Source organism: Peromyscus maniculatus, chromosome 19 (genome assembly GCF_049852395.1).
Source record: "Peromyscus maniculatus bairdii isolate BWxNUB_F1_BW_parent chromosome 19, HU_Pman_BW_mat_3.1, whole genome shotgun sequence".
Classification (NCBI taxonomy): domain Eukaryota; kingdom Metazoa; phylum Chordata; class Mammalia; order Rodentia; family Cricetidae; genus Peromyscus; species Peromyscus maniculatus.
This window is the reverse complement of record NC_134870.1, coordinates 30,855,498-30,878,443: the sequence shown is the minus strand read 5'-3', so window position 1 is coordinate 30,878,443 and position 22,946 is coordinate 30,855,498. Positions and strand designations below refer to the sequence as shown.

At 46.9% G+C, this 22,946-nt stretch overlaps 1 protein-coding gene across 4 annotated transcripts in view; it reads right to left on the bottom strand.

Annotated features, from left to right (window-relative positions):
* Arhgap26 (Rho GTPase activating protein 26) overlaps positions 1-22,946 on the bottom strand; it is a 391,848-nt gene that overhangs the window by 263,914 nt on the left and 104,988 nt on the right. For all 4 annotated transcript variants that reach the window (XM_042264260.2, XM_042264261.2, XM_042264262.2 and 1 more), the window contains exons 3-9: positions 21,792-21,853; positions 17,261-17,332; positions 10,974-11,075; positions 9,052-9,162; positions 5,029-5,133; positions 3,547-3,676; positions 52-152 (exon numbers count right to left, since the gene is read on the bottom strand). In XM_042264260.2, coding sequence (XP_042120194.2) covers positions 52-152; positions 3,547-3,676; positions 5,029-5,133; positions 9,052-9,162; positions 10,974-11,075; positions 17,261-17,332; positions 21,792-21,853 — 683 coding nt within the window. The remainder of the gene's footprint in view (positions 1-51; positions 153-3,546; positions 3,677-5,028; positions 5,134-9,051; positions 9,163-10,973; positions 11,076-17,260; positions 17,333-21,791; positions 21,854-22,946) is intronic.

Sequence of the window (22,946 nt, the reverse complement as noted above, 5' to 3'; positions counted from 1 at the left end):
ATTGTGATCATTACCTGTTAGTCAAGCAAGAAATTGTCACAGTGAACTCACCCCCTTTCCTCCTGACTTTTGGTCAAATGGAACCATGGTGATTTGTTTGGAATCCCGTTGGTATGTACAGTAGTGCTTCACCCAAGAAGTTCCAAAGTGACCTGCAAAGGGAATGTTGCCCATTAACCATCTACACACATCCATGGTGCACTGCAAATCATTAACTGCCATAACACAGAGATGGGTCACAATGCTCAGGTACTCAGGCATAATGATCTCCTCCACCCTGATGCTCTTTAAGGGATAATATTCTCCCTATACAGCTAGACTGAAACAGACAGAAATTCTGACCCACGGGCTGAAAGCAAAACAAAATCAATGCTTTCCCCTCCCAGATATACAGGATCTCTACCTCCCACTAATGCTACATCCAGTGCATCTTCAAACACAGGGGAAACGTCGGTTCCCACCATCAATCTCCACTTAAAGTTTCCATTTTCTCCCCTGACTGAGGTAACTGAGGCAAGAACACAGGAGGGCTCTTCTAAGAACACAGGGCAGTCGCCATTTCCATCTGGGCCATGACATTGTGCCTCCCACACAGCTGCCCAGTGACTAACCTCAGGGCTTCTGACCTACTTCCAAACCCCTAATTTTTACTTCAGCGGAACTCAAAAAGATCTGAAAAGCAGACATGGAAACCTCAGAGACACCAGAGATGCAGACTGGAAGTGACTAAATGCCTAAATGCAATCTAAGGAGTCTGTCTCAAAATTCTCCCCCAGGAAAGAGGGCAACATCACAGCACCAAGGCCCACCAAAGTCTCTGACTGTGCCCGGTGCCTGGCCAATCACTTTCTTTTCAACAACAAAGTGCTATCAAAGGAAAAAGGCATTATCAGCCTGCAAGGACTTCAATCAATATTAATGTTAGATGTTTACAGAGATCACACAATAGAAATGTTCAAAATCAACAACACCATGTAAAGAGAGTCAGCAGCCATTTAGTAATTACTAATGGTTTGGCAGGATTGCCAAATGTAAGTATGGGATATCATTTACTAACCTGGAAAAGAAACATAGGGACTACAGAGACAGCTTGGTTAATAAAGCGCTGCAAGGGTCCTCAAAACCCAAACAAAAATAATTAGCTAATTAATTACTTTTTTAAAGCCAGGTTTATTTGTACACAGTTGGGGAGGTAGAGACAGATCCTTGGGGCTTGTTTGCTAGTCTGCCCAGCCTACTCGGTGACCTTCAGACCAATGAGAAATCTATTCCGGAAAAAAAATCAAGGTGAATGTCACCTAATGAACAACACCTGAGTCAGTCTCTGGTCATCGTATGTACAGATACACATATATAACCACACACACACACACACACACACACACACACACACACACACACACACATTCTCTCTCTCTTCTCTCTCTCTCTCTCTCTCTCTCTCTCTCTCTCTCTCTCTCTCTCTCTCACACACACACACACACACACACACACACACACAGCAATACATTAGTCATTAAAGATAATTTTAAAAATACCAAACATTCTCAGAACTTGGGAGAAGTTCCAGTGACTACACAACTCAGAGATTCCAGAAGTGCTCTGTCTTGACAATGTGGATGTCAAGGTATATAAAGTAATAGATTATAGCCTGTGAGTGAAAGGTGAATCTTAAGGGTTTATTGACAATAGAAAGATAGGGATGGACAGACGGTCTGACAAGTGGGCAGATTGATAGACAAGAAGGGTGAGTGAAAAGAAGTAATAAATTCAGCAGCACTGGTAAAAGTGGGAAATCTCCATCGCAGCACAGATCAGTCTAGGCAAGGATCAATAGGTCACAGCCCTGTGGAGAGAAACATGGCAAAGAGAAAGCTATTTACATAATTGTAAGGTGACTCCCACAGAACGCTAGTTAGTTACAAAGAGAAAACAGTGGCCATAGAGTGAAGGGACAACACTATGTCTTGATTGGATGGTGGAAATGAAGACCATCAGGGGGCCAACTGGCATTAGAGCAGAATGGCTCAGGAAAAACTGAGTGTTCAGGAGAGTAGTGCACATATCCACAGCCATACACAGAAAAAAAGGAGGGGTGATACGAGTGAAGCATTGAAAAATTGTGGATCTCGGTAAGTTCATGTTTTCTTTATACCATTCTTGCAACTTTCCTGTAAGCTTGAAATTATCAAAAAACAGTAAGTTCCAAAACTATACTGCATCCTAATGAAATTCTTGAAGTGGTGTGCTAGAAAACCAAAAAAGTAACATATCAGTGACAAGAGCGTGTGAAACGTTTGACTAGAACTGTGTGATGTAATATGAGCATGAGAGAGCAATAATGATTCTACACACACAGGCGAAGAACACCAGCCTTTGTATTACAGGGGCACAGTGACCTCCATCCTTGCCTTCCTGAGAGTTTGTTTTTCTAAGTTACCACCAACCATGGGCAGTGAGATGAGGTGAGAGAGTCTGCCCACATAGCAAGGAGGGCATCACTCCAGACTCAGGAAATGAAGCACAGAAATGAATGACTTCCGCTTCCTATGACTTATCCCCTCAAGCTCAGTCCTCAAAGAATACAGAATATAAAGCCCTTACCATAAACAATACTTCCAACCCCACTTCAGTCCCTAGTGTCAGAAGGGAACAATTTTAAACCGAAGCAATTATGTGTGAGCATTAGCACTAGGTACATAATCACTAAAACAAAGTGTTTCTATCCTGCTCCACTTGGAGCTTTTAGGAGTGAAGTCCCTGCCCAAGAGGACCACAGAGAAGAACACAAAACCAGAAGAGGCAATTAGGAGCCATTGCACCTGCTAAGAAAGCATGGAGGGAAAAGGTGTGCATGGTGACACAAAGGTGTGGGACTCTAGAACTCAGAAGGAAAAGTCAGGATGATCATAAGTTCGAGGGCAGCCTGGACTACTTAGCAAGATCCTGTTAAGGGGGAGGGAAGTGCCTGCTAGTAGAACAACCATGACAGGAAAAAGCTTTCAGTGTCTTATTCCTGGCGCCTGGTGGTGCTACCCTGGATGCATACCCTTCCCCGAGGCCTAAGGTATAAACTGAGTCCTCCCTACAAACCGTGTTCAAGCGGCAGCCCCTGGCATTTATCCCTTGAATGTATTGCAAGGAGATAGGCCTTCTCCCTGACTCTCATCTCTGTTTTTACTTTCCATAAAATCCAAGTATTGGGATGAGAAGAGAGGAGAAGAAAAGAAAAAGGGCCTGAGCCATGATTACTCTCAATTGAAAGTAGAATCCCCCAAAACTAAGGCACTCCAGAAGGTGTGACGTGTAACGTGTTTCCAGTGCCCATGTGTTTGGGCTGGGCTGCACAAGCACAGGAAGACACAGCTTCAAAAAGAAAGCAACACCAGGAAGAAAGGAACTACCTACCACGGAGCCCTGGGGAAATGCAGCGCAAAGGAAACAGAACATATCACTTGGAGGTGGAAAGACAGTGTGCACGCACCTCCAGAAGCAATACCTGCCCAAGGCTGTGCGTGTGTCCCACCCTGCTGTCGGCGCACTTACGTTTCTCCTGCACATAGAGGTACCCTTCCATGGTATAGGGGCTGATGGTCTTGTGCTCAAGGGGATTTTCCTTCATCTTCTTCATCAGCGATTCCACTTCAGACCTGGTTCCTTCAAAGCGGTTTCTTGTCTGGAATGAAAGGAATGTTGTGCAAATGATCAAATGCAGGAAAAAAAAAATGAAATCTCAGAAGATCAGCCTAAACAGACACCTTAAATCTAAAAACAAATATGAGCATTCAATGGTCTAGGAAATGTGCGAATATCCACTTGTAAAAAAGTGCATCTTTGCCTTATAGTCCCCTACCAGAAATGACTTAAACTCTAGCAACCACCAAGATCACCTAGGAAACATGTGAACACCCAGCCTAACTCCTCAAGAGTGAGTGGCAACTCTTGGATCAGGAGAGGGTGTTTAAATAAGCATTCCAGAATAGCATAACTACTTGCACACCTTTAAGATTATGGGCCTCACCATTCCAGTTGCAAGAAATGCAGCTTGCTGATGGCTCATAGGTGGCACTCTCCTAAAAGGGGTGTTACTGGCTTTCTATGCCTTCCCCTCACCCTGAGCAGTTTGAAACCCTGGGCTCACTCAGAACCCCCGCGGCACAGCCTAAAGCCTCCAGCTGCATCTGCATTGTGGTCCAATGGCCCACCACCCTCCATGCTCAGCCTCTCAGAGGCACTGAGTTACTTACTGCCCGTAAATCTCTATTTCAAAGCCTGCCTTCAGAAGAACCCTGGGACTGGGATCCAGCTTGCCTAGCATGTATGAGGATTTGTGTTTCATCCTCAGAATATATATATATATATATATATATATATACATAAAACCATGCTTAGTGAAACCATTTCTGACATGACTTGACTTCTTGGTTCTCCAAGTCAACAAAGAACCACCATGTAAGATCCACACTCCTGAAGCCCAAGCAAGGACAAGTGATGCAGAAATACCCGGATCTAGTTCCTACACAGGAGTACCTTGGGACCTGTAGCCAATCCCAAAGTGAGAGGAGAACTTTCCCTATGACTTAGGTCCCAAATCCCCTAAACAACTCTGCACAGCCAAAGGTCCCAGGTTTAAGCTACAGACACAGCTGCATTTAGATGGTACTGACTTAGAGGTCCTGTCAGTCTTGCGAAGAGCCTAGCAAGAGCACACCATTTGCGTTCCCACCCCTGGACACTCATGCAAGGCTTCGGGTGGCCAGGTAGCTGCTTGCACAGATAGCAGCGAGGCTGGGCTGGGCTAGGCTGGGATTTCCACCACCAAAGGAAATTCTGACACTGCTGTGAAAAACACACAAAACCAGCAGCAACACTTCCGGGAACAGAAATGATGCCTAGACATTCTAGAAATATCAGATCCCCGCTGTCCTCTGAACCCAGCCAGGAACCCACCTCATTCCAATGTACGAGGAGAACTCAGAGAAAACACACCCTCTCCTGTTTCCCTCTCTGGTCCCTGCCCCCACTCACATTTTGTATGCTGATGGTCAACTGCGTCTTAAAGTCACCAAAATCCTTGGCCAGCTCATAACCATGGTGATAGAAAGTGAAGAGTCCTTGCAGGAAGGCCAGTAGCTGTAGAGAGGGAAGAAAGGCAGAGGTCACATAGGCCGGCCAAGAAGAGAAAAAGTGACAGGATCTGAGTTTTCAATGCTGTCTGGGAAGCAAACAGGTAGTAATGAGGACAACTAACTCACATTGAGCATCTCTGTGGGCGGAATGCTGTGTCCTCCCACGTACTTTATCACTGAATGCTCACACCACCTAGGACTTATGTGTTAATAGGACCCACTTAAATAATAAGGAGGCACCTCTGGAGGCTAAGTAACTTGCCCCCTACTTGGTGGTGAGTGTCAGCCAGGATCTGAGACCTGTTCTCCTTGGCGCCATTGCCTAGGAACATCACCTCTTCAGAACTCCAGGCTGAAGCTGCACCTTAGCTGCTGAACATTAAAAACACCAGGTTGTCACATGGACTCAGAAGGCACTGAGGAAGCTGGTGAGCTCTGGGCCTGTACTCTAGCCATCAAAGTCAAATCATAGAAAGTCACCCAGAATAGATTTCCACCAAGGGGCATTTCTGGGCTTCCTTCAACTTCCCCGCAGTAAATATTAAAAGCCCCTTTATGAAGCAACCACACACCTCCCTGGCTTCAGTTATGCTAGGTCCCTTGACTCTCGTTTCAATCCCCTAAGGCTAACAGGTGAGTGTACTCATGGTCTAGTCTATGCCACACCAAGTGGTGAGAACACCTGCTCCCCACAGTTTCTCACAGAAGGCCTTCGTGTCCTCAACAACTGCCTATGCCCCACCAACAACGTTCCTGTGTATTTCTTCACAAAACTGACACGTGAACCTCCCAGCCCCCTCCCAAGTCCTCCCCAGATGGCCTGCATTCAGAGTTTTGACATGAAGAAGGGGCTACAGTCAAAGGAAGAGCAAGGCTGGGAAGAAGCTGTGCTCTGTGAGGTCACAGCTGTTTGCTGAGTGGTCCACGGTGACCTCCAGACCCCACCACCACCCACTGGTCAGAAGTGCATCTGTTTCCCTTTGTGCTGCTGCAGTTAGCTTTTCAGCCCTCCAAGAACACATCTGTACTCATTTTCACCCACTCCACTTTGCAGAGAGGCAGCTCTACTGAGGCCTGGGAAGGGATTTCCCCCTGTACTTTGCACCACTTCTGGCAGGAGTGATCAGCTCCAGAGGAGGGTGCTACCAACAGGATAAGCCACACGCCCAGCCCAACCTATCACAGAACTTTGTACCAGTGAGACCACAATGGCAGGAATGAGCATATTCTAGGAAGAGTCACGTGTGCCCCTGGCCGTGGGGAGGCAGGTTCACTAGAACTCCTTATGTGTTCCTTTTCCCAGTATGGCCACACTGAAGAAATCTCCTCTTCACAATTACCTTTGTCATAATTGGTATACTGAGGATGGATCAGCAAACCTACAGGTTACAGCTACTAGGACCTGTACTCTGTCCCTAACAACTTCAGAAGGTCATATAAAACCAACACTATACTAAAATAGTAGCCTGACCTCCCTCTGCTCCGTCCCTTTCTATTCTCATGGGAGGTCGGGGAGTAGGCATCACTCAGAGCACAGATGGAACATGGTTTCAGCTTCGTGAAGTCAAGGTGTCAGCATCTACAACCCACATCTCTAGAACATGAGATGTCTCAACAAGAAGATAAAGGCTTCAGGCACATATACCAGATGGGTAAGAGGGAGGGAGGGAGGGAGGGAGGGAGGGAGGGAGGGAGGGAGGGAGGGAGGGAGGGAGGGAGGGAGGGAGGGAGGACAAATGGTTTAGATCTCAGAAGTCCAACTTTCTTCCTTCCTTGGACCTCACTATACAACTGAGTATGACTGTGAACTTCTGATCCTCTAGCCTCTACCTCCAAAGTGCTAGAATTACAGGTGTGTGCCATCACATCTGGCCTCTGCAGTGCTAGGGATCAAACCCAGGGCCTTGTGTATTCTAGGCAATCATTTTATCAACTGAGCTACATCTCCACCTCCCGTGTTTAGTTTTCTAGAGGCCAATCACATACATATACTGGCACTTAGAGTTATTTTGTAAGAAACAAGTTAACATGGTTGATATGTATGTAGGTTAGCCTTCCAGGGAACCTACATGCTTAGCGAACAACACCTGTGTAACCAGAAACCTCATTCAGTGGATTCTTGTAGCTTCCTTTCTGCCTGTAATCAATCAGATGCCATCCCAGCTCTCCAAGCGGTAGAAATTCCGATTGTCCTGTTCTATCCCAATCCTAACATTTAAGGGGAGGGTCTGTAATCTGTATGTTAGGGAGCCCCCAGGGGAGTCTTCTGCACAGTGCTGTTGAAACTACATTGTACAAAATGAAGTAAGTCCATGCTTTTACTTCTTTACCTTCATCGTGTGATTCAATTCTCAAAACATCTGCAAGGGTATGGGTTGGTTTTATCCCTATTTTCCAATGAAGAAACGCTTAGATGCAACCTTGTGCAAGGTCTCATCTAGTAAGCAGCAGAGCTGGAATGAGGGAATGAAGAAGTGGAGGAGGAAGGGCAAGAGGGAAGAGAAGAAGAACCCAGCAGAATGAGGCAAGCCAAGGCTGACAAGAACATGAGAAGTAACCATCTACTGTCTGAGGGCTTGTGCTCGTCAGTCACCTAAACAAATGGATGTGAGACCTTGTTTGTTAAGTATGCCCACTGAAAGATCAAACTCAAAAGTCAGATGGGCCAGTTGGGATAATACCCACCAAAAGCAAGAATTTTCTGCTTAAGAATTTAAAAAATCACTGTTTTTTAAATTTAGAAAGGTCTTTCTTATGGGAAGTGCTGTGGGATGTTCTGTATGGCAAATATGTTGCTCTGATTAGTTAGTAAATAAAACACTAATTGGCCAGTAGTCAGGCAGGAGGAAGTATAGGCGGGACAAGGAGGAGAATAATTCTGGGAAGTGGAAGGCTGAGTGAAAGACACTGCCAGCCGCCACCATGACAAGCCACATGTGAAGATGCCGGTAAGCCACAAGTCACATGGCAAGGTATAGATTTATAGAAATGGGTTAATTTAAGATATAAAAACAGTTAACAAGAAGCCTGCCACGGCCATACAGTTTGTAAGCAATATAAGTCTCTGTGTTTACTTGGTTGGGTCTGAGCGGCTGTGGGACTGGCGGGTGAGAGAGATTTGTCCTGACTGTGGGCCAGGCAGGAAAACTCTAGTTACAAAATATTTTTTCAAACTCTTCATACATGAACACATTTTGACAAAATCCATTCTTCTCTCCCCTCTCCCTTCTCTCTCTCTTTCCCTAACCTTCATGTCTCCATAGTCTTCCTAATGTGGAGCCCATGCTCAGGTGCCACAGTAGGCGGAGCAGCACCACAGCTGAATGGAATCCTAACAAGGATGGTACAACCATCAGGTCAGACTTTTTCCCATATGACACTCTTTCATGCCCAGTGGGACACTGGCCAAGTCTGGATTCCATCATCACAGTCCCCTCAGCAGAATCTCTGTACTGCTTTGCCTGTGACAAACCTACCTTATGTAAGAGCCTCCCATAGAACTTGACTAGGGCAGAAAGGGCTCTGAAGCCAAGCACAGAGTGAGAACACTACAGCGCACCTTCCACTGCTTCCTAGAATTACTCCTGTGTGGATGAACAGAAGAGTGCAACAAAGCACAACTACTAGCCGGTGACCATTTCTAGGCAACGCGGGAGCCGTGCCCCCTGGAATCCCACTCACACTTGCCCCCTGCAGATCAAATAGTGTAACAGCAGGCGGCCAGAGGCAGGAGCTGATGCTGGCTGTACCATCTCCATCACTGAGCTGTCTAAAACAGCTCCCATGCCAGCAAGAGACCAGGGAACCAAAGTGGCAGGGCTCTCCCTGCTGGGCTGGGGCAGCTCCACATTCTCCTGTGTCTGGGGCAGCAGTACCACTATCCTGTGCTGGGTAGTTCAGGTAAAAGTAAACAGCTACTCACAGGCTCCACAAACTCAAACATCTTTCTCTCTTGGACTTCCTGCACCTTGAAGACATACTCCAGGGACACTTCATAGAAATGCTGCCGGACCAGGTCCACTTGGCTGTCTGCCTGCAAACAAGACAAAATTTAACAGAAAACCAAGTTACCACCTAAGGAATAAGCTAAGCAAGGAGAAAATATATGGTGGTGAATTTTTAAAAGAAACCAAATAGCAAGATACCAAAGAAAAATGGTAAGCCAAACACTGGTCTATGGATACACACACACACACACACACACACACACACACACACACACACACACACACACAAACACACACACACGTGCATGCGCACACATGCATACCCTCTAGCTTGACCTACCAAGCAATTATTTTGTGTTTCTTGAAAGAAATATTCTCCAGAACTTTAAGTTCCACAAGAGAAGATCCTTCGTTTCACTCCCACAAAACACCCATATCCTGAACAGACATCTATAGAAGTGTCCAGTGAATATTGGTTGAAGAAACAAATATTAATTTGGGTGCAAACTTCATAGCCATTGAAGAACACACTACTTTTTAAAATATCATCACCATCCACTAGATGGCAGCAGCATCCCACACTGCTGCCCTTCTAATGTCTTCCCTTGTGGATGTACGGACTCAACTGAAAAGCTCCAAGAACAGGGAAATTGGTGGCAGCTCCATGGATGCCACACTGACTTTCCAAATTAACTACTTTTTAAAAGGACTTCCAATAATGTTCTTTTAAATTCAAATCCAAGAAAACCAGGAGCAGGTCAGAGAATTTCTTCTTTTTTGTGGTGGGTGGTGCTGGGGATCAAACCATGCACGGCCTTACACTCTGCCATTAAGACCACACCCACAACCCTTGTTTTTTAGAGACAGGATCTCTCTGTGTCGCCCAGGCTGGCCTTGAACTCATAATCCTCCTTCCTTGGCCTACCAAGTGCTGGCATTACAGGTTTCTGCCAACATGCTCAATCAAAGAATATTTTATTAAAAAAGATTAACAACATTCAAAATACATGTATGACATTAAGATACCACTAAAACTAAAAAGAGGAAAAGATAAGTATTAAATGCTATGTTGAAACAATTAGAAGTTATTATTAAGGAAAGATAACCCAAGTATTTCAGATGTCAGTCTGAAGTTACTAATACGAGGCAGGAGAGCAAGTGATCGAAAACACAGCTTTAAGGCCAAGTGGGGGAAGAAGCAGCAAGCAGATGCCAGTTCGAAATGAAGAGGCACACCCAGTGATAGGTACACCCAGAGACAGGCACACCCAGAGACAGGTACACCCAGCGATAGGTACACCCAGAGACAGGCACACCCAGCGATAGGTACACCCAGAGACAGGCACACCCAGTGACAGGCACACCCAGAGACAGGCACACCCAGAGACAGGCACACCCAGCGATAAGTACACCCAGAGACAGGCACACCCAGTGACAGGCACACCCAGTGACAGGTACACCCAGTGATAGGTACACCCAGAGACAGGCACACCCAGTGACAGGCATACCCAGCTATAGGTACACCCAGTGACAGGCACACCCAGCGATAGGTACACCCAGCGATAGGTACACACAGAGACAGGCACACCCAGAGACAGGCACACCCAGAGACAGGCACACCCAGTGACAGGCACACCCAAGCGATAGGTACACCCAGAGACAGGCACAACCCAAGCAGGAGGCAGTGGGCAGCACTGCTCCTCTGCCACTAGCAGTTTACAGAGCAGGGAAGCGGGGCGCAGGAGGGCCTGGCCCTGGAGGAGGCTTCAGGATGGAGCCTGTTTCTCAGGTCTCCTCCGGTCCAGGCATGGGTTCACAAACAGCAGGCAGCATATCCATACATCTGCCCAGCACCATGCAAAAACTAACACTATGTGAGAGCACTGTGGTTTCTTACCTCCTGCAGCTGGGATTCCTTCTTTTTAGAAGACAGATTCAAATGCTTTTCTAAGATGCCACAATACTTCTCTGTCTCTTTGTCATACTTCTTTTTGGCTTCCTGGGGCAGCGGTAAGGGGAGAAAGAGTAAGGGGGTCACAGGAGTGACATCGCCGGATCCCTCGGGACCCTTGTGTGCTCACAGTTCACCATACCCTCTACCCGACATGATGATGCTCCTGCTCTTTAGATAGTGCCCATCCAGGGCAGGCCACCCACCCTCAACACAAAAGCACAAGCATCGCTGCTGTCCACACATGGGGCTCGTGATGATGACAGCATGGGACACCCAGGAAGTATTACCCATCACAGGAAAGCCTGGATTATGACAGACTGGACAGCAGTGCCATCGTGGTACAAACCTGCTGTCACCCATGTAAACATGAGTCAGGGAGATGAGGCATGGGCCTTCTTTCCTTTGGGTGAGAAGTTTTTATTAGCTTAAATGACTGTCTAAAAATGAAAAATAATTTAATAATATACATATCAACCTGTGCTCTCCCACCAAGTTCTTGAGTCACTGAGGTTCTATTTTTATTTCCCATTTTATAGGTAAGAAAACTCAGAAGGAAGCCAATTTGCAAAATGTCATAGAGAATGACAGAGCCGACATCAAGACAATGCTGTCTGCCTTTAAAGCCCACGCTCTGCCCACTTGAGACACGGTCACAGGCAGTCTCCTTGCTCTCCACACCACCGTGGGCAGGGCTAGGAAGCCGCTCAAGTCCAACACGAACGCTTAGGCCCACTAACTCAGTGTGCCAGTCTTATTTGGACCCATCTGGGGCCCAAAGGAGATATTCTGTGCAACTCTAAAGCCTGTAAGAGAAAGGTGTTTCCAGCCAGATAAAGAAGGCATCTTTCTATTCGGCTAACAGACTCATGACTAGCAATCACACTACCCTAGGCTCTACTGGGGGCAGTGGTTGCTCCTCTCGTGATGGGAGCATTCTAGTGGAAAGAGAAACACAATTAACCAGGAAACGAATAAGCAGTATAATTACAGACTACTGCAAGAGATTTAAAAAAAAGAAGGGAAGAAAGAAAAAAGAACAGAGAGTACTCAGGAAAGGCCTTGGTGGGGAGAGGTGTAAACTGAGCCCCGGAGAACACCTGAGGAGGCAGAGAGGAGGTTCCCGGAAAAGACAGCCGCAGTGCTGACATCCTAGGGCAGACCACTCTGAGCCAAGAAGTCCTACCAAGCTCCAGCATTTCTCCAGTCAACAGCTAGCTCCTAAGCCTCATCGAGAGAGCAGGGAATGATCATATACACGCTTAGCAGGCATGAATCCATCCCTACAAATCTGAGTGTGGCTTAAAAGCCTCCTCATCCTCAAACCATGAAGGAAAGAAGCATGAGTGAAGAAAAGGCTCATAGAAATATTGCCCCTCCAAGTCTGAGAAAGGTCCAGGCAGGCAACTCTTCTCCAGCGATCCATAAGCTTGGAGCTGGCGTCCAACTCCACTCAATGCCCACGTCACACATATTTGCTCTCACTACCCTAGTGGCCAGCAACCCCACAGAGCACCCCAGGGCCAGGCAGTGCCACACTAGTCAAAGGGTAAGAAAGGCTGGAGGCATGAGTCACTGGCATTTTGTAACCTACAGGCGACTGGAGCCTCCAGAGTCCATGGTCACTGGAGAGCCATAATTAGCTCCGCGCTAAGGCGGCAGCACCCAGGCCTCTGCGGGGAAAGCCTTTACTTCACACAGTACACCTCTGTCTCATCTCAGTGCGATCACAAAACACTTGACCAGGGCAACTACAAGTAACTTGAATTAAATGAGTTAAGCTACATTCGGTACTTAGCAAAGTGACTACCACATGACTAGCACTCAGTATACTTCAATAACAGTAAGAATGAGAGAGGAGTGATAATTGGTAAAGACGATAACAGTTGTGCTGGCAGATTTTACATCAAATTGACCTGAGCTAGAGCCATTGGTGAAGAGAGACCCTCAGTTGATAAATGCCCCCACCATATTGGCCTAGAGAACATTTTCTCGATTGATGGTTGATGTGAAAGGCCTAGTTCACTGTGGGTGGTGGTGCCACTCCTGAGCTGGTGATCCTAGGTGCTATAAGAAAGCAAGGTGAGAAAGCCTTGAGGAGCAAGCCAGGAAGCAGGGTTTTCCCATGGCTTCGCTTTCCGTTCCTGCCTCCAGATGCCTGCCTTGAGTTCCTTCCCTGACTTCCTTGGGTGATCCTCGGAAGTGTAAGGTAACCAAACCCTTTCCTCTGCCAGTTGCTTTTGGTCGTGGTGCTTTATCCTAGCGACTGAAACTCTGAGACAACGGTGGTAATGGTGATGACTGCAGTAACGGTGGTGATGAGGCTGGTGGGAGTGGGGGTGCTGCCGCTGCTGCTATTGTCACCGGTGATGACAGTAGTGATGGAAATGGTGACGTGGTGGTGGTGCTGATGGTGATAAGGTACTTGTCACCGGTGATGACAGTAGTGATGGAAATGGTGACATGGTGGTGGAGCTGATGGTGATAAGGTACTTGTCACCGGTGATGACAGTAGTGATGGAAATGGTGACATGGTGGTGGAGCTGATGGTGATAAGGTACTTGTCACCGGTGATGACAGTAGTGATGGAAATGGTGACGTGGTGGTGGTGCTGATGGTGATAAGGTACTTGTCACCGGTGATGACAGTAGTGATGGAAATGGTGACGTGGTGGTGGTGCTGATGGTGATAAGGTACTTGTCACCGGTGATGACAGTAGTGATGGAAATGGTGACGTGGTGGTGGAGCTGATGGTGATAAGGTACTTGTCACTGGCGACCACTTCCTTTTCATCCAATGCAGCATTTGACTTGTAAGTCTCAGCTTGACCAAGGTAACCTTCCCTAAGCACACACCACGGTTTGGAATTAGACATTTAGCTTTGTGCCTGACACCTTCCTCTCAGCCAGGACAACCATATCTGCTTGTCATCCACTAACCCTAACTGCAGAATATAGTGCTGGGCTCTTGCATATATTATTTTATGTTTGTTTTTAACTATGTATATATGTGTGTGTATCTGTACATGGGTTTATACATGGGAATGTTTCTCTTAGAGGCCAGAGGAGGGCATCAGATACCCTGGAGCTGGAATTATAGGCAGCTGTGAGCAGCCCAGTATGGATCCTAAAACGAAACTCAGGTCCTCTGCAAAAGCAAACTGCACACTTACCCACTGAGCCACCTCTCCAGTCCGTCTCATGTACTCTTAATGACTTATGTGTACCCAACGTCAGAACCACAGATGAATGACTACATGACGAGCACTGTCCTTCTGTTCGAACAGCTACAGGACACATACTACTTTAAGTACCTTAGATGAATGCACTCACTGATTCTTAGGAACGCTATGGGGTAAAGTTTTATTATCCCTTTTTAAAGACGAAGAAATAGGGATGTGGAGGTTTAGAAAGCTCCCAAGTTCACAGGCAAGTTGCCGAAGTAAAATCTGGAACAAGCAGCCAAGCTCTGGGCCCACTCTTACCCACCACGGTCAGATGTCTATTCTACTTTCACTACAGAGCACAGCATTACCACTCCACCTCCTGGGCAGAAGAAGCCAACTTGCTCACTTCAGAAACATAAACTTAGGGCCACGGTTACGTCAAGATCTGAAGTCACACTTTATTCCTGAGCAGCCTCTAACACAAGAAAACCCAAGGGTCCTATTACGGTTGGTGCTAGTTGTCAATTTGACAAAACCTGGAATCACCTGGAAGGCAGGCTGATTTTCCTGATAATCCTATGGCGGATTATCTTGACTGTGCTAACTGAGGGATGCAGCAGTCAGACTAGGGTCCTGCGTCATCCAGAGAGAGGACCTGAGGAGGAGCAGGCACTCATGAGACGGGACCACAGCTGCCCCAAGCTCTTCCCCCGTGACTCGCGGTGCACTCTTTCCTGGAACTGTGAGCTGAATTGAGCCCTTTTCCTTCAGCTGCTTCTGTCAGGGTATTAGATCACAACAGCAACAAAGAGAATCGAAGGTAAACCCCCCTTCCTGGCAGCTTTCCCATGGACCCCTGTGCAACAGGTTGTTATAGCAACCAAAGCAGCAGCAGAGAAGAGAGGCAACAGAGGAAGGAAAAAAATAATTTTAGCATCAAAAAGGCAGGGTTCAGGAACAAGCTGCTGGCCACCCGAAACAGGTGAAGAGCCCTGCTGGCTCTTTGGGTGTCTCTGAGGTGCCTCCCTGGGCTGCCTTTCCGCTTGGTTCTCTCTTAAATTCACGTAATACTATGATATAAATGTGTGGGTGGGTGGAATGGTAGAGAGGGACACAACACACTGGAAAAGAAAACAAGAAATGACAAAGGAGGACGGATGAGAAATCAGCCCAAACATTAAAATGAATCATTAATGCTTTGGTGACTAAGAGACTCGGCATGCCTGGGAGAAGCTTAGAACAGTGGCACACGTCCCACCTGTGGGCAAAGGTGCATGTTCCTGTCACAGGATCACTGCGCTGCTCCTCCCTGGCAACCATGGCAACTCGCAAAACAATACAGAGAAGGGCCAGCCAGCGTGGGAGGGTGTCTGTGCTTTCCAGAAGAAGTAGCCAATGTAAAGATGACAGGCAGGTCAGCTCTGCCTTGCCACAGCTTGACAGGAGCCTCTGCCACGGGTGTCTGGACACAGGAAAATACAGGCCCAGGCCACGCAAGAGAAGGCTGCTCCCTGAACCACTAAGAGTTCAGTGGCCATATATTCTCAAATATCACAGAGAGGTTCAGTCCTGGACAAGAGTCTTAGGAGAACAAGACTTCAAATTCTGTGTTCCTTCATCTCTGAAACAAAACCAATGCATACTTCTTTCTTCCTAAATGTCAATGGGTACAAATCCACTGTACACTAGGAGAAAAATCCTTCCATGGCCTTCCCTTCAAACTAAGGCCAAGCATCCTCTAAAGCCTTGACCAAGTATCACCCCTTTCAGTAGGCATGTCTATTTCTAGAAAGCTGGAGGGAGGAACCGGAAGGCAGAGAGGCTACGGGGAGAGCAAGAAGCTCTCTTTTAGATGACTTCTCTAGGACAGTTTTCAATGCAAAATCTACAGTAAGTGTGGCATTGCCTCAACACCCCCACCTCCCCTGCAGCCGGTTCAAGGGGCTGTGTTTGAATTCATGACAGCTCTAGAACATCAGGAAAATGTGGGGCAGACAGCCTTTTGCTGCCATTGATTAGGATGAAAACATCTCCCCTGCAGGGGGCCTCTAACACTCTGCTGGAAGTCAGCCAGCTAGTTTAGCTAGTGACTTAACTCAAGGCATGGGAACAGGCTTCCCTCTGCCCTCTTCTGGTAACACACTACAAAAAGTAGTTTGCTCCAACATACTCTCACTGGGTATACCAACCACACTCAAGGTCAGGGCCGGGCACAACAGTAGATGGACAACACAAAAGAAGCTCAGTGGTACTTCTGGAGGGGTTTTGTCTCACAATGCTTTGTCTGATCTTTTTTTTTTTTTTTTTTTGGCCTTACAAGTTATTTATATATTAAGGTTTCTGATCTTGAGGTTTTATGGGATTTCTAAGTGTTCGTGCATGTGTGTGTGTGTCTGTGTGTGTCTGTGTGTCTCTGTGTGTGTGTCTCTGTGTGTGTGTGTGTTTGTATGTATGTGTATGTGTGTGTCTGTGTCTGTGTCTCTTTTGTTCTTTTTTTTCCTCCTGTTTGTTTTCTTCTATTCTGGTTTATTTGTTTTGGGGTTTAGGGGAGGTTGTTTTGTTTTTTAGTTGTCTGTTCTTTAATAACAAAGAAAAAGTTGTAATTTGAGTGGGTGGTGATATGGGGAGAATCAGGGGGGAGTTGGGGGAAGGGAAACCATCATCAGACTATAATGTACTTTATTTAATGAGACTTATGAGAAGTCCCTGTGTCCCCAAGGCCTAGTTCATAACTGCTTAAATGCAAGTTTGGTCCTCCTCCACACTCACAACTACACAAAAGATGAGTAGACCAGCCAGTCAGCCAAATGTCCAGGCACACAGCCACCTAGCACAAAGAGGCAGTGCCTCTACCTTGAGTCGTTTATGAATTAGCACCAAACAATCAGGTAACAAAACATTGGGGTGGCTGCTGATGGTGGCCACAGAGGGCTGCACTCCAGCCACTTGCAAATGCAGAGAAGCTGGGCTGTGGCCTTGTCTGGGAGGATGTGCTGGAACTGGGGGAAGTGCTGCGGTCTTCAGGCTCCACCCTAAAGCACAAGAACCAAGTTTGCAAACTCCTCACCCTGGCAGCCCCGATCTGCTCCTTTCGAAACTTCTCCAAGGGTGTGATGAGCACCTCGCTGGCATTCTCAATCTGATGAAGAAAAGCAGACGGCAAAGGCAAGATTAGCCATGAAGTACAGCTGTTCGTCCACATGTGCCCTCTCCCCAGAGGCCTCTGGATAAAACCTGAGCAATACAGTCCGGGTGCCATTGTATAACAGCCCCTTCTAAGAGAATCTGCTCAGCAACTCCAGACGGGACCTTCCTCCTGTGAAGAGTTCACTGTTGTTGGCGACAGTCTCACTGTGTGGCCCAGGACAGCCTGGGACTTATAGTCCTCTAAACCTCAGCCTTCTGAGCTCTAAAAGAAGTGAATCTAAAGGGTAGGCAACCACTTACGGTTATAGGAACCTGGTAACAGGCAGTCTAAGTTTCAAGCTTCAAGTGACCTAAGTTCAGCATTCACCCAAGCTACAGGCAAAGTAGTCAACAGTGAGTCTCTGTTAAAATCCAAAACACCTTTGAACATCTATGGAAAAGACCTTTCAAGCATGATGAGTTCCTCAGGGAATTAACTGGGGCAGGGACCTCTGCCTCCTGACCACTGGCTGCCTGACAACTGCATTGGACAGGGCTCAATCATCTGTTCCCACACTGATTCACTGCCATACCAGTGGACCTCAAATGCACCAAATCTGCCCTACCTTGGGACCTTTGTCTCTGTCTGTTCCCTCGGATGCTCTTGTACAGATTATAGTAAAGTTTCCATTTAAATGCCACTTCTCTGTGGAGACCTCCAAAACTGTAATTCAGAGAAGTTGTCCATAAACCCAGACTTTCAGAACACACAGGCGAGGTAGTTTTCTGGCTCAGTACTTACTCTCTACCGACACAGACACCACCTCTGAAAACACTCACTCATCCCCAGTATTCCCAAAGCATGGAAGAAATCAGAAACAAAGGCTCAAACACTTCTGAATGACCAAATGAGTGAATGGATGACTTCTTGACAAGCTGCCAAGTATGTGGCCATGAACAAAACATTTAAATTCTCTGGACTCTAATTTCCTAATCAAAAAAAAAAAAAAAATGAGGGGGCTGAACTACTCTGGCTCTAAGATTCTATAGTCTTTTCTAAAGCAGTGAAATATTTTACGATCTTTACTCATTGCTCACTCTTCTCTCAACTAATTATTTCAGGAATCTCACTTCAACAAAGCATTATGTTCTCTAAATCATATGCATGCCCTTCACAATGGCAACAACACAGTAAATACCAGAGACTCTGGACGGACACAGTAAAGAATTGCCTGGACAATATGAGGGACAGAAAAGGGTGGGTCTATATTTACTCCCATTTGCCTGTTTCTTAATTTTGAAAGCACTTACCTCTGTACAGTACATTTTAACACTGCAGTGTGGCAACAGTATCGAACTTACCTGATTTTTACTGCTAACCGGTATTGTCTAATTGGTTTATGTGGGTCCTTCCCATGAATCGACTGCAAGTTTCTGCAGTTCACAAAGGTGTGCTGAGGCAGTCGACGGGTGGCTGTCAACCTCAGCTGCACACGAGAATTCCCAGAGGAGCTTTTACAAACCCCGGTAGCCAGGCCATGCTTTAGACCAATAACTCAATCCCTGGTCCTGATTCCAGACATCAGTGTTTGTGAAGTCCCTCAGGTTATCCCAGCGAGCACCCATGCTGAGATGCTAGCCCTAAGGAGACCTGCAATACACTAGCACTCAGGTGCTCCCATGGGAAGCAGGACAACCAGCCCTCATCCCGGTACTGTTAGCACTATCCGTCTCGACAAGACCTGTGTTCTCATCTGCCAAAAGAGAGACTGCAGACAGTAAGGAGGAACGGCACTAATGGTAAAGCGCAGAGACCCTTCTCTGCCCTCAAGGAACTCACATTTACTAGCCACACAGATGCCTGCAGTAATTGTCCAGACACATGTGGTAAATGGAGAATCCGAGGAATGAACCAAATGTTGAGAAAACACAATGGATGGCCAAATATCCCAGAGAACCATGGCTCCTCCAAAAGGGTACAGCTTTGCTGCACTGAGCTGAACTGATGATAAAGCTGTCCCAGGGTGAGCAGGGTGGGAAGAGGCTTGTGACAGCCAGATACTCAGAGGCAGACAGCAGAGAGTAATAATAAAATTGCAGAGGCAAGTTGAAAAGAGTATAATCCAGTCATTGTTCCCCTACCACAGGCCACAGCAATTTGCAGGGTATTCATGGCGATTTGCTTAGCACACCCCCTACCCCCAAATATTGACACGACCCTGAATCAGACTCACAAGAGCCATTTCCCTTTCTCAGGAACCAGCATGAGCACACTCAAGCTTTCGCCTCCTTCTACCCACCACCACACCTGCCATGGCACTAACGCTGCAATACCTGTTCAAGCGAACAGCAGTCAGGAGTCAGAAGAGGGGGGGCCTCTGCCAGGCAGGGTGGGGGGCTTCTGCACTCCTGAGAGCTTTAAAGTAATTCCCACATCTTCTGGTGCAATGCCAATTTGGGTTTGAATCGAAACTGCGCAACTTATTAACCATGTGAGCCCAGACAGGCCACTTGGCCCCTGAAAACCTCAGTATCTTCATCTGGAAGATGGGGATGACATGGATGTGTTGTTGTTGGTGGTATTTTACTCCTTTGGGAGGCCTGTCACCCAAATAAATCACACATGGAGTCTTATTACTTATGAATATCCAGCCTTAGCTTGGCTTAGTTTCTTGCCAGTCTTCCTTAACTTTAAATTATCCCATCTACCTTTTGCCTCTGGGCTTTTCCCATTCTCTTACTTCAGTAAATCATAATCTTACTCTGTGGCTTGCTGTGTAGCTGGGTGGCTGGCCCCTGATGTCCTCCTCCTCTGACTACTTCTACTACTACTACTACTACTACTACTACTACTACTACTACTACTATTACTACTTCTTCTTCTTCTTTTTCTTCTTCTTCTTCTTCTTCTTCTTCTTCTTCTTCTTCTTCTTCTTCTTCTTCTTCTTCTTCTTCTTCTTCTCCTTCTCCTTCTTCTCCTCCTTCTCCTCCTTCTCCTCCTTCTCCTCCTTCTCCTCCTTCTCCTCCTTCTCCTCCTTCTCCTCCTTCTCCTTCTCCTTCTTCTCCTTCTTCTCCTTCTTCTTCTCCTTCTTCTCCTTCTTCTCCTCCTTCTCCTCCTTCTCCTCCTTCTCCTCCTTCTCCTCCTTCTTCTTCTCCTTCTTCTTCTTCTTCTCCTTCTTCTCCTTCTTCTTCTTCTCATCTCTTTTCTCTTCTCCCCTCCCAGATTTCTCCTTCTATACATTCTCTCTTCCTGCCAGCCCCACCTATCCTTTCTCCTGCACAGTAACACAGCTTCACAGAGTTAAACAAATGCAACATAAACAAAGTAACACATCTTAAAAGAATACTCTACTACACCGACTGGACGTCAGAGTTATCACAAGAGCTACAGAGAACAGGACAGGCTCTGCCTGCACCATGCTCATGCTGTCAGCAACTGCTACAGAAAGAGAAGGAAAACACTCCAATTTGGGCATCCTTCTAGCACAGCCTACCTGGAGATGAGCCCCTACCCCGACCCCAGGTACAAGCCAGTGTGAAGCCTGCTGGCTTCTGATCAGAACACTACCTGGGGGGTGAGGGAACTGCAGAGGAACCCCACCCATTAACACGGAAAGACTTCACAGCAGATGCTGGTTTGAAAGCACTGTGTTGGAACCTAGAGGTTAGCATGGGCTTCTTGAATTTGCAGAGTGTCTCTCCGAGGAGCTCTCACAGTCACATTCCTTTGCCAGGTTGCATTTTCTGGCTGCCAGCTATGTGGCAGGTGCCTTGGGGTTAGAGTGAAGCAGCAATGTCTTCCCTCAAATGGCCACTGGATGGGTTTAATAAGGCATGGAGAAGAAGACTGGGACACATGCTTCCTCGTTCAGCCAGGTTCCTGAAAGTTAACTCAGTCAAAAGCACCACCCTAAAGTTGTGTGTGCGTGAGTGCATGGTGTGTGTGCGTGTCTCTGTGTGTGTGTGTGTGTGTGTGTGTGTGTGTGTGTGTGTGTGTGTGTGTACATGCTTCTATGTGTGCCAAAGGTTGACATTAATGTTATTCCTCAATTATTCGTCCACTTTGCCACCTTACTTTTTGAAAGAGTCTTCTACTGAACCAGGAACTCACCAATTTGGACAGACTGACTGGCCAGCAAACCCTAGAGATTACAGGCCTGCACCGCTGAACTCAGCTTGCTACATGGGTGCTGGGGATCTGACCTCAGGTCCCCGAGCTTATGCAGCAAGTGCCTTACTGACTGAATGATCTCCCCAGACCCACAGTGAACCTTGAGAATGCTGATACTCTTCCAAAGTTACGCAGCAGTTATTCTTTAACGTTCACAGAAAGCTTCAAATTCTGCAAAAGTTCACAGCCTCAGAGTACTCCAGAGGCAGTCTCAACTTAAACCTGGTTCTTCTGACAGCAAATTCTTTGCTCTCTTAATGCACATAGACCGTCAGGGACCAAGAGCGCCGAGGATACTCACCATGCGACTCCGCTCATCTTCAAGATTCCTGAGAACAGTGGCAAATTCTTGCAAAGATCTCGCTGGAAAAAAGAAAGAAGCCATGAACTGAAAGCAGAATGATGGTTGTGTAAAAGCAACTTACGGATTTAAATTCCTTATGCACACAGATGCCCAAAGTCAACCACTAAAGACAGGATGACCCAGAAACGCAGGTTAATTGCACCTGGAACAGCAGCTAGAGGATTTCTCTAAGGAAAAGAGCCGCCTCTTCCTGAGAGTTCCCAGGACTGCTGAGATGCTGGCAGGCTCCCAGCCAGCCCTGAGGCTGGAAGGGGCAGAGTTCCACTAAGGAGTTGAAGGATTTCCTGTCCAGGATTCAACCTCTTCAATCTTTGTTGCTGGGCTGCATCAGAATCCAACCTTTTCTTTGGCATGACAACTAGACAAATAGTTCTGCGGGCAACAGAAGCCACATCTCTGGCATCTCCTTGGGTTCCTTCTCCCTGAGTTCGGAAGCCACTCATTAATGGAATGCAGCCTGCAGCACCACAGTCAAACTCAGATGGTCTTTGCCAGAATCCTTCATGAAGGCAACAGGCACTTAGTGAAGTAGCCCCGGGTCACTGGGGTACTTGGGCAATACTGGGAAAGCATCATGACTTACAAGGACACATTTTCATTGCCCTCAGCTACTTCCCAGATGTCTTTGCTCATACCAAACAGATCCTCGTGTTCCGCTTGACAAGAGACTAAAAATCATCTGAGCAACCTTAACTTTCTCAGTTCTTTTTATTTCTTTGGTATTGGAAATTGAACCCAGAGCCCCACACACACTAAGTACATGCTCTACCATTGGGCTACAATCCCAGCTCCAATTCTTCTTAGTTCTTCCTCCCTTTATGGCATCAACCAAGATGCCCAATATAAGAAAGAAAGAAAGAAAAAAAAGAATATGAGCCCTAGCAAAGTGATGAGTCTTGACTGCCCCAATGCACTGTGCTCAGAGCTGCCTATGGAAGAGAGCAGGGGGCAGTAAGGAGGGAGGCAGCATGGTGATGTACAGAAGCTCACCTCCGTCCCCCAGTAAGGAAACTAGAGGAGAGAGGTGGGGACACAGCGAGCCGGCCACTGAGCTGCTCCCGCTCTGCAGACAGTGACAGTCATATGGCTCCA